This window comes from Takifugu flavidus, chromosome 14 (genome assembly GCF_003711565.1).
Source record: "Takifugu flavidus isolate HTHZ2018 chromosome 14, ASM371156v2, whole genome shotgun sequence".
NCBI classification, from domain to species: domain Eukaryota; kingdom Metazoa; phylum Chordata; class Actinopteri; order Tetraodontiformes; family Tetraodontidae; genus Takifugu; species Takifugu flavidus.
In genome coordinates, this window is record NC_079533.1 from 5,975,740 (window position 1) to 5,987,576 (window position 11,837).

Below are 11,837 nucleotides of genomic sequence, written 5' to 3' on the forward strand. Positions count from 1 at the left end.
AGACAAAGCCTTTCTTTTGTAGCTTTGTCGTGATCCCACAAAAGGCTGAGAAGAAGGAGAGGTCTTAACCAGGATGGTGATTGGGTAAAAACATGCAGCTCCTTTATCACCTCTCACCTTCCCTCGCTCTCATTGTCATCACTCTGCTCACCGCAGCATCGCCTCCAGCGGAGGTGCTGCCGCCCCCCGACCCTGACCCTAACCCTGACCCTAACCCTAACCCTAACCCGACCCTGCCGAGTCCGAGGCCGAACCCTAACCCTAAAACCCTAACCCTCTAACCCTAACCCTCTAACCCTAACCCTAACCCTCTAACCCTAACCCTCTAACCCTCTAACCTAACCCTAACCCTAACCCTAACCCTAACCCTCTAACCCTAACCCTAACCCTAACCCGACCCTGCCGAGTCCGAGGCCGAGGCCGAACCCTAACCCTAACCCTCTAACCCTAACCCTAACCCTCTAACCCTAACCCTCTACCCTAACCCTAACCCTCTAACCCTAACCCTCTAACCCTCTAACCCTAACCCTAACCCTAACCCTGCCGAGGCCGAGGCCGAACCCTAACCCTAACCCTCTAACCCTAACCCTCTAACCCTAACCCTAACCCTAACCCTCTAACCCTAACCCTCTAACCCTCTAACCCTAAACCCTAACCCTCTAACCCTAACCCTAACCCTCTAACCCTAACCCTAACCCTAACCCGACCCTGCCGAGTCCGAGGCCGAACCCTAACCCTAACCCTCTAACCCTAACCCTAACCCTCTAACCCTAACCCTAACCCTCTAACCCTAACCCTAACCCGACCCTGCCGAGTCCGAGGCCGAACCCTAACCCTAACCCTAACCCTCTAACCCTAACCCTCTAACCCTCTAACCCTAACCCTAACCCGACCCTGCCGAGGCCGAACCCTAACCCTAACCCTCTAACCCTAACCCTCTAACCCTAACCCTAACCCTCTAACCCTAACCTAACCCTAACCCTGCCGAGGCCGAACCCTAACCCTGACCCTGACCCTAATCCTCTAACCCTCTAACCCTAACCCTGACCCTAATCCTAACCCTAACCCTGACCCTAACCCTCTAACCCTAACCCTCTAACCCTAACCCTAACCCTCTAACCCTAACCCGACCCTGCCGAGGCCGAACCCTAACCCTGACCCTGACCCTGACCCTGACCCTGACCCTAACCCTGACCCTGACCCTAACCCTGACCCTAACCCTCTAACCCTAACCCTAACCCTCTAACCCTAACCCTAACCCTCTAACCCTAACCTAACCCTAACCCGACCCTGCCGAGGCCGAACCCTAACCCTGACCCTAACCCTAATCCTAACCCTCTAACCCTCACCCTCACCCTAACCCTCTAACCCTAACCCTCTAACCCTAACCCTAACCCTAACCCTAACCCTCTAACCCTAACCCTAATCCGAACCCTAACCCTAACCCGAACCCTAACCCGTCTCCTGGGTGCTGGTGATCACGGTCCTGCCAGAGCAGCAAAGGTCACGCGAGGTCACCACAGGGTGTGATCCATGTGAGCTGGACTGACGGCTGCACTCATGCAAGTTTCTGGTTCTGTGGTTTAAATGCAGGCGTTTGTCACCGAAATTATTATTAAACAGCCCAAATTTTTCACCTGTTCAATTTTTTTTCCAGAACTGAACTAAGTCAACTAACTGCACTGGAACTATGAGACGCGGCTATGAGACGCTAACCCCTGGAGTTTGTTGTTGTTAACCCTAACCCCTGGAGTTTGTTGTTGTTAACCCTAACCCCTGGAGTTTGTTGTTGTTAACCCTAACCCCTGGAGTTTGTTGTTGTTAACCCTAACCCCTGGAGTTTGTTGTGGTTAACCCTAACCCTAACCCCCGGAGTTTGTTGTTGTTAACCCTAACCCCTGGAGTTTGTTGTGGTTAACCCTAACCCTAACCCCCGGAGTTTGTTGTTGTTAACCCTAACCCCTGGAGTTTGTTGTGGTTAACCCTAACCCTAACCCCTGGAGTTTGTTGTTGTTAACCCAAACCCCTGGAGTTTGTTGTGGTTAACCCTAACCCTACCCCCGGAGTTTGTTGTTGTTAACCCTAACCCCTGGAGATTGTTGTGGTTAACCCTAACCCTAACCCCCGGAGTTTGTTGTTGTTAACCCTAACCCCTGGAGTTTGTTGTGGTTAACCCTAACCCTAACCCCCGGAGTTTGTTGTTGTTAACCCTAACCCCTGGAGTTTGTTGTGGTTAACCCTAACCCTAACCCCCGGAGTTTTTGTTGTTGTTAACCCTAACCCCTGGAGTTTGTTGTGGTTAACCCTAACCCTAACCCCCGGAGTTTGTTGTTGTTAACCCTAACCCCTGGAGTTTGTTGTGGTTAACCCTAACCCTAACCCCCGGAGTTTGTTGTTGTTAACCCTAACCCCCGGAGTTTGTTGTGGTTAACCCTAACCCCTGGAGTTTGTTGTGGTTAACCCTAACCCTAACCCCCGGAGTTTGTTGTTGTTGTTAACCCTAAACCTAACCCCTGGAGTTTGTGTTGTTAACCCTAACCCTAACCACCGGAGTTTGTTGTTGTTAACCCTAACCCTAACCCCTGGAGTTTGTTGTTGTTAACCCTAACCCTAACCCTAAGCCCCAGAGTTTGTTGTTGTTAACCCTAACCCTAACCCCCGAGTTTGTTGTTGTTAACCCTAACCCTAACCCCCGGAGTTTGTTGTGGTTAACCCTAACCCCTGGAGTTTGTTGTTGTTAACCCTAACCCTAACCCTAACCCCTGGAGTTTGTTGTGGTTAACCCTAACCCTAACCCCTGGAGTTTGTTGTTGTTAACCCTAACCCTAACCCTAAGCCCCGGAGTTTTTTGTTGTTAACCCTAACCCTAACCCCCGGAGTTTGTTGTTGTTAACCCTAAACCTAACCACCGGAGTTTGTTGTTGTTAACCCTAACCCTAACCCCCGGAGTTTGTTGTTGTTAACCCTAACCCCTGGAGTTTGTTGTGGTTAACCCTAACCCTAACCCCCGGAGTTTGTTGGGGTTAACCCTAACCCCTGGAGTTTGTTGTGGTTAACCCTAACCCTAACCCCCGGAGTTTGTTGGGGTTAACCCTAACCCCTGGAGTTTGTTGTTGTTAACCCTCACCCTAACCCCTGGAGTTTTTTGTTGTTAACCCTCACCCTAACCCCCGGAGTTTGTTGTTGTTAACCCTAAACCTAACCCCTGGAGTTTGTTGTTGTTAACCCTCACCCTAACCCCTGGAGTTTGTTGTGGTTAACCCTAACCCTAACCCCCGGAGTTTGTTGTGGTTAACCCTAACCCCTGGAGTTTGTTGTTGTTAACCCTCACCCTAACCCCTGGAGTTTTTTGTTGTTGTTAACCCTCACCCTAACCCCTGGAGTTTGTTGTTGTTAACCCTCACCCTAACCCCTGGAGGTTTTTGTTGTTAACCCTCACCCTAACCCCTGGAGTTTTTTGTTGTTAACCCTAACCCCTGGAGTTGTTGTGGTTAACCCTAACCCCTGGAGTTTGTTGTTGTTAACCCTCACCCTAACCCCTGGAGTTTGTTGTTGTTAACCCTCACCTAACCCCTGGAGTTTGTTGTTGTTAACCCTAACCCTCTAGAAAGAGCTTCCTCTCTGCTGTTGGGAACATACACATTAATAAAAGCAGCACTGAACTGGTCAAACTGGGCCCTGATTAAAAGACGCCTCCCCTGAACATGTTCAACAGGAAAAGATGGTGGACTAAAACAGAAGAGGACCCCCCCCATGAGGACCCCCCCCCCCCCCCAGCACTGAGGGCTGTGCCGTGGCTTAAAAACACCCTCCCCTCCCATCTCCTGCACCAATCAGCCTGATTAAAATCATCACTGAGTCTCCTGTACCCTAACCCTAACATGTACGGGGGGGTTAACATGTATGGGGGGGTACATGTTTAATTCTCAGTTTTTAATACATGCTTCAACTAAAGTGTCTGTGAGAAATAGAATAAATGAGAGGCTACAAATGTACCTAATGAGTACCTAATGTACCTCATGAGTACTTGCTAAAGTAAACTTAAAGAAATCTTATGAACTTTAAAACTTGTTTATTTTTCAAAAACTGGCTGATCTGGGTTAGGGTTAGGGTTAGGGTTAGGGTTAGGCATTCCTAGGGTTAGGGTTAGGGTTAGGGTTAGGCATTCCTAGGGTTAGGGTTAGGGGTTAGGGGTTAGGGTTAGGGTTAGGGTTAGGGTTAGGGGTTAGGGTTAGGGTTAGGGTTAGGCATTCCTAGGGTTAGGGTTAGGGTTAGGGTTAGGGTTAGGCATTCCTAGGGTTAGGGTTAGGGGTTAGGGTTAGGGTTAGGGGTTAGGGTTAGGGTTAGGGGTTAGGGTTAGGGTTAGGCTAGGGTTAGGGTTAGGGTTAGGGTTAGGGTTAGGCATTCCTCGAGAGAGCTGAAAAACATGGTCCAAATGTTGACTTGATGAGCTGAAATGAGGCATTAATCACAAGCGTCTGGTTTTCCTAATGAATTTAGCGTTAGTTCCTGAAGACAGCAACAAGGTCTCATCAATGATTCATTCATGGTGTCATTTATTCATTAATGACCTTATCACGATTGTCTGGGAGAACACTGGAGAAACCAGTGTGATAAATGCTGCTCGAGTTGTCCTGCCCGACACTCAGAATCACAACTCCAGGAGATCCAGGATGCTCTGAACACAAGGAACCGAAATGACCTCAAAGAAAAGTGTGGTTTCACTTTAGCTACCGAACCAATGATGAAGCGAACGAGGGTGGAGGGGAATCTGTGCAGGTCGGGACTACTTTACGGGACATTCAAGAGTGGGAAACACGGCTTTGAGCTTTGAACACAGTTGGATCTCAGAGAATGTTCCAGGAATTCTCGGGACATTTGCAACAAGTTTTGGTTCTGCTGAAAACTTGCAATCTTGCTAAAATTACCAAAGCAAATCAGTGTCTATCTTGATCCACTGTCATTTGAGTCGCTCAGCCTCTTTGGAAGAAGAGAAACTGGTCACATGTAGAATATCTGAAATGTGGAGACCACATCAGATATCAGATATTAATCGTGTTCCTTAGGAAAGAATAGTCGGCCGCTGGGCTCAGGAAATCAAGCACGTTTTCCACAGCTGGATGGATTACACCCTTTTGGGGTGAGCTCACATGACGATCAAGGACATATCTTTAGTAATTCTGTTGGGATTTCTCCTCAATATACTCATTCTCGACCATATCCTGATCTCCACATTGGAATAAAACCTTGCTGAAGATGACTTTTTCCTTCTTTGCATGGCCAGGTCACTTCTCCATCTTGCACAGGGGAGCTGCACTTCCTGCTTCCTCCAGAGGGGGGCCCCTTTAAATTGCGTTGCAAGGGTCAGGGGAAAATGCCCCTTTAAAGGCTCTTTTCCAGAAATCACATGTTTACTTTGAAAAACCCTAACTCATACATCAAATTGCAACATGAGGCTCCTCATTTGCCACCCGATAAGGCCTGTGCAGCAGGTGTAAAAGCACCTGCAGGTAATGCTGTGTCCTACTTCCTAGATTCTAGGAGGCTTCCTAGATTCTAGGAAGTAGGACACAGGACACATATCTAGGACCTAGATAAAACCAGCCGCGTGTTAAATGAGGTGAAAGTTAACGAGACCACGTCTGACTCACATCTTTGTAGTTCTCCACAGTCGCCTTGCAGGGTGTACCAAACCTTTACTGCCTGATCCGACATCTGCAACCCTCAGTCTAAATAGGTAAAGTTGATTGGATATTGATCCCCACATTCCGGTTTAATTTTCCTAATCTTTCCCTGGGAAAGGAGACAGCAAATATGTCCCCCAAGAATTGACGATGACTCTTCGTTGCGTCAGTTTAATGCTGAAGGATCTCCTCTCGTGACCTTCAGCCTGCAGCGGGCTAACAGCACCACTCAATGGACCCGAGAGCAAAGGCAGCAAGAATCTGCCAGGCAACATGGAGGCTGATGTCACTTCCACACAGCTACAGTGAAGACACGGCTTCCTGCTGGCTTCAAAGACTTTTTATTCTCTGCTTTTAAAAAACAATAACTCACATCATCTTGTCAGAAAAACCCGCCTGGCTTGGAGCCCAGGTCTCATACGTACACGTTTCACGTGCACACTACTCCCCTGGTTTGTGCCGGATACTGGTGGCGCAGCGGAGATGTTGTATCATAGCAACAGCAAACAGAAAAGAGGCCAAGATGATTCCTGGCATCTGCTCTCGCCCCTGTTCGATGCTTTGGGTGGAAAGTTTCACATTTCAGCATATCAATATGATAGGACCCTGAAAAGCTGCGCGGTGGATCTGCTGGCACAGGAAGCGTCATAGTTTGACAACACAGGCTGCACATACATGTCAAATAGAGAAAGACCGGCACATCCATGCATGCGCACACACAATTATTCCACATGCTTCACAGAAGCAGCTAAATGCTCTCATGTCTTGGACATTGTATAACAGGACAGCAAAAAAGGCAAATGGAATACAACAAAGAAGAAGGATCATTTGAAAATAATATTCGGGTTAGCGCTAAAAATTGTAACAAATCACAAGTGAATAAGAGTTGAAGCACATTAGTTGGACCCGGTATTTGTTTCCCTCATCGTTGGTGAGTAACTAACTAAATCCCAGTCCAGGGATGTACTGGTCCTGGTTGTTCCTAGAGGAAGGGTTTATTGGCATTTATGCATTATCAAAGCAGACAGCTGTCATTTTTAAGTGCATTGAATAAATATTCAGGCTGTTCAATCCAGCTTTGTTATATGTGAGCCATATGTTAACAAAGGCTAATTCAGTTTTATCATTTTATAATTTTAAAACAAACGATTCAGATCAGATTCAACCAGTGCTGATTGTTATTTTTGATTTACTAAAAAAGACCAGAGTGAATCATTTTAAGTCTACTCGTTCCATAGAGGTAATCTAAATGTATTGTTAAGGTGAAATAAAATATATGCTAAATATTTCTTTGTACAACTGACAGAATAATGTACAGATGTGTGTAAGCAGCAGCTGCATGCCCTGTTACACCTATCCAAGTCTCTAAATTCAGCTTAAATTAAACCCTGTTGGTGCTGACTTTCTTTCAATAGTTAATGGTTCTGAAGCTAATTAGTTGTAAAAAACATCAAACATTGATTCATATGCAAGACGATGTTTTTGAGAACTGATCATTAAATAAGTGTGAAAAGGACTCGATACAGTGACATTCCAGAATAGCCCAGCAGCCTGGAAAGACACCTAATCCCCATTTGCATGTATGATCTCCATCTGGAGTCACTTGTAATCAGTTCCAGATGCTCTGGAAGCACAACCCAAAATAAAGACCCACTCCTGGTGTTCAAGTCTTGGTCTCAATGCTCGTCTGATTCAGCAGGTGAAAAGAAGAGCGGATCGTCTGGGCTTCGTTAGCACACAGGTGGCCAAAGGCCTTGTTGTACCATTCTGGAGACCTCCCCCTGCAATGAGAAGAGCACAATGTACAGTTTTGATTGGCAATGGGGACCAAAGGCTCCAGCACAACTCAGCATCTGCCCACACCTGAGGTCCACCCTGGAGACGTGCGTGAGTCTGGTCCTGGCAGTCCCGCAGGGCTCCAGGAGGTACTGGGATTCCAGCACCACCCCTCTCACCGCCCCCGTGCGTTGGCTCTCATCGTGATCCACAGATGTGCACACGAGCGCGCAGGAGCCTTTACACAGCTCTGTGCGCCATGATCTGCAGCAGAAAAGGGTCATAATCTCCCAAATCGCAGTCAAATACAGCACAATAATGCATAAAATATGAATGTATAATATATGTATAATGTCTATACATCAGCTTGGTATTTTTTCCTCCTGCTTAGATTTTTCAAATGTTTTTGTTATTTGCTTTAAGGGCCTTTGGTTAATTGAATAAATGACCAATATTAATGGATTTCTTGGGTGAAAAAATGTCAAAAAGAAGAAAACCAGTAAGTGTACATCCATGTGCATGATTATTATTTTAGAGAAAATTCTCTTTCTGACCTGAGTACCACATATTCCCTGCTGGGCTGCGGCGCCATGTTGTGGCGGGAGTATTGGTACAAATCCGTCCGTTGGTCCAAACTCTCCAGCACTTTCTCTTGCTGTAGGTCAGCCAGCCACAGGGGGCGCTCTCTCAGCAGCCGATGCAACACTTCACTGGGGGTTGCTGGCACCTCAACGCTCACTCGCCACCGCCTCAGAGGGTTCCCATCGCCAACCTGATGCATGAACGCATCATGGCAAAGGAGTCACATTTAAAATCTTAATTTCCTCTAAATTTTCATTAAAATTTCAATCAGATAACCAGATATTAGGTATTAGAATTCATTTCCTTTAGAAGACCTTGGCAAACAGTTTTTATTGCATTTTTTAAATGTATTTCTCAAAATACATGTTAAAAATACGGCAAACCTTCTTATAAGCCAGTTCGGTGTGGTCAGGGGTCGGAAGGGGCACCCAGCCTTTGCTCTTATCTTTAGCCTCTTCCTGCAGGTTCTGGACCAGCCGTTCGAGATGGGAGTAATAAGACCCTTCCTCGTGCTCCTCAACGTCTTCGTCCGCCTCGTCCTCGGTGGCCTTGCCCAGCTCATCCAGCGGGGGCACCATCAACTCAGCCTCTAGGTAGGAGTTGCGAGACTGGGTGACCATCTCCTCTGGGATCTGAGGAGAGGATATGGGAAACATCAGGAAGATAATGCGACTGCATCTAAAGCACAAAACAGATCCTGCTGACCTGAAAGAGGTGTTGGCACTCGGTAATCAAATGTGCCAGACCTTCGGTGGCGGCAAGATTCTCAGTCAAATCCTTTTGGTCAGGCCGGCCCGTGGTGTACTTCCTCTGGATTGACCTGCAGGCAGACGTGTTACCAGTTACAGGTGGTGTATTAGTAATATAGTTTACCAACACACACACACACACACACACACACACACACACACACCTTGGTGACAGCGTCTCATTTTTCAGTATGCTGAGGTGAAAGAGCGACGGACCCAGGCAAACAGCCAGGTTCATGGGTGTCATCTGATTCTCCTCCACCAAGGAGGTGACATCACGCAGGAAGTAGAGCAACGTCTGCAGGACCTCCCTGTTTTCATCTGGCATTAACAAAATGGCCGCCCTAACCGCCTGTAGCCTCTGCTCCGTTGGGACGTCTAAGGAAAGCAGAAAAGAGGAAGCGAGGAACTCATAGTTAAAGAGCTAATATTTATTTAATACTCTCACCTCCTCTTTCCATAATTTAGAAATCTAAAAATCTCCCACGGTATCGTGAGTCTAGTAAGTCCTTCTGCAGAAGGATTTCCCTAAGTGATGTCCTATTTGCTGGAACTCATGGAGATCTTTGTGACTTACACTGATAAATATGCAGGAAGGTTTCCCCCAGCTTGCTTGTTAGCAGCGGTTCTGGCAAGTCTCTGAAAAACTGTTTGACCATGTCGGCCACATCGTACGCAGACTGGTCCTCGTAGTTCACGCAGTCAGGCGTCAGCTCGCACTGCTGCCTCAGCGCCTGGATACGGGACTTCACGCCAGACTTTCGGAACAATCCCACCTGTGGGTTCCAGGTAGAGTATGAAGAGCTGAACGGAGCAGGTAGCCTTGCAGATCATCGCCCACCTGATCCAGACAGTGTGTTCTGAGGTGACTGAGCGCCTGCTGTAGACACAGAGGCAGCGGGAAACCACAGCGCTGGACATGGATGATGAGGGGAACGCCAAACACACTCTTCTCTTTGTAGTCTGGCACCTTCATGCGCTTCATAAACTTGGGCACAGACCTGGCGGCAGACAGAGAAACCATTAGGGTAGTGTGTTTGTGCGCGTGCTTTCATTATCTTTCTCTCCACGTGAACGCCGGCCCTCAGAATTCTCCTCCTGGGGATAATAAAAATGAACAGGACAGATCGTTAAGCACACAAGGATGTGCTTGTTTGTGGCGCCTGCTTTCTGCACGCAGCTGATTTCCCGGAGCTGCTTCTGACCAGCACGGCCCCTCTGACAGCTCTGAACAACCAGGATCATTGTTGCAGGTCAAAGATGCTTCTTGTTTTAGCCACACAGTAAAGGCTAGTTGGTGGTGCATCTTGTATTCTCACCAAGTCCAGCCGTGCTTATTAGACATGGAGTATTTCTCCATGATGGCGGTGAGGCGAAGCAACGAGAACTTCTGCAGCAGACTGAGCTGGCCTGCTGATTGGCTGCTTATCTGCAGAGAAGATGCTGGCTGGTTTAGATGATCGGCGGTCCTGAAACTTGGCCACCGCAGCCTGATTTGGGCACAGAAGAGACAGTAATTGGCACCCAGATAGTGTTTGACAGCTGCACTGTTAAATGAGACAAAACCAACAACTTCCTACCGTGGTCTCGTTAGTGACGCCCCTACTCCGGAGTCCCGCCTCTCCCGACTGGTCTCCGTCGAATCGGTGTCATTCAGGGAGACTCCGTCCCTCTCGCCTTCGCTGGGGGTGGTCCTGCTCTCCCCCTCCTCCGTCCCACTCTCGTGCAGCACGCTGCGGCTCCAGTGGTCCACGATTTGCTGCAGACCGCTGACATGCTGGATGATGTCATCCAGGTGGGGGAACAGATTGCCATCCTCTAATTCCAGCAGATCTCCGGTGCTGGCGTAGAGGTGGGAGCCAGGCACGTTGTCGTAAACACTCACCCTGCTGCCCCGTGGAGCTCCGGGACAGGGGGGCGTGGACAAAGGCTTACCAGGCCAGATGTCACCCAGACCACTGTGTGGTAAATTCTGGGGGTGACCGGTCTTGTCATTGGAGGAAGGTGCCAGGCTTTCTATGGATAAAGCTTTTGGGAAGGTGCCTGGTTTATGGTCTTGAGGGATGTGAACCAGGAGGTTTTCATATGAATGAAATTGACTTTTGCCAAACTGGCTTTGACCTTCAGTCCTCTTACCCTGAGATGGAAGCTCCATATCTTCCAGATACAAGCTGCTTCTTTTGCTCGCAGTCCGGGGCTTTGCAGACACGGCTTCCTTCGGGCTCACAAGAACAGCCGTGTCTTTGGTGGAGCTCACCGTTCTTCTGCACCGATCTTTGCAGTCATTTGTAGGAGAGGACATGTCCTCGTCGCTTCCATGCTTGTGTGTGGGACTGTTTTCCAGTTGGCTAATGGGCAAACACTGGAGCATCTGCAGTGCCTGTGGCTTCCCCCCCTGTAAAACTGGACCACTGATGACCAGCGGCGGCCTGCGATTTGAGCTTTTCCGCCTCGTCGATGGTCCCCAGGTGCGCATTATTTCCATGCGGCGCAAAAACTCTTTGGCTTTGCTCCGCCCCCCCTGCCCATGGCGGCCACTCTTGATCGGCAAGGAGTTGTAGTGCGGAAGTTCCCGGGGTGGCTGGTAGGACGCAGACAGAGAGGCCATGGATATGGAGTCAGGCATGGCAGAAGTGGAGTCCTCACTGTGCAGCGAGGAGACCTCGGTGAGCTCCTGCTCGCTCAGGTCCGTCAGCACGCTCTCGCTGCTCACTGTGCTGGGCAGACCCTCCCCCTGACCTGTGGGGCTGCTTTCACTGGTGCTGTCCGACAGGAAGTCCTGCAGGCGCGACCAGCGTCTGCTGCTCCACTCAAAGGTCCACCTTTTACTGATGGCCAAAGGGTCATCTTCATCAGAGTCATCACCCTGAGGAAGCAATGAAAATGGAGGTTGGGATTGTGTGAAACTATCAACGCTGGACTGAAAACTGATGAAGCCAGACAGGAACACAGGGAAGATGACTTGCTTTCTTTTTGGGGTGGCTGACGTCCACTTTCATGGAGGCACATTTGTTGAGGGTGTTTAGACGCCTGGAAGACAATTATT

The 11,837-nt window shown here is 48.7% G+C and overlaps 1 protein-coding gene across 5 annotated transcripts in view; it reads right to left on the minus strand.

The window, feature by feature from the left end:
• Positions 1-6,009: 6,009 nt before the first annotated feature.
• LOC130537933 (stAR-related lipid transfer protein 13-like) overlaps positions 6,010-11,837 on the minus strand; it is a 46,407-nt gene continuing 40,579 nt past the window's right edge. For all 5 annotated transcript variants that reach the window (XM_057055073.1, XM_057055075.1, XM_057055074.1 and 2 more), the window contains 11 exons: positions 11,758-11,821; positions 10,372-11,657; positions 10,111-10,281; positions 9,633-9,792; positions 9,369-9,567; positions 8,956-9,169; positions 8,748-8,862; positions 8,426-8,674; positions 8,015-8,232; positions 7,548-7,724; positions 6,010-7,465 (listed from right to left, as the gene is read on the minus strand). In XM_057055073.1, coding sequence (XP_056911053.1) covers positions 7,348-7,465; positions 7,548-7,724; positions 8,015-8,232; positions 8,426-8,674; positions 8,748-8,862; positions 8,956-9,169; positions 9,369-9,567; positions 9,633-9,792; positions 10,111-10,281; positions 10,372-11,657; positions 11,758-11,821 — 2,971 coding nt within the window. In that variant the 3' untranslated portion in view covers positions 6,010-7,347. The remainder of the gene's footprint in view (positions 7,466-7,547; positions 7,725-8,014; positions 8,233-8,425; positions 8,675-8,747; positions 8,863-8,955; positions 9,170-9,368; positions 9,568-9,632; positions 9,793-10,110; positions 10,282-10,371; positions 11,658-11,757; positions 11,822-11,837) is intronic.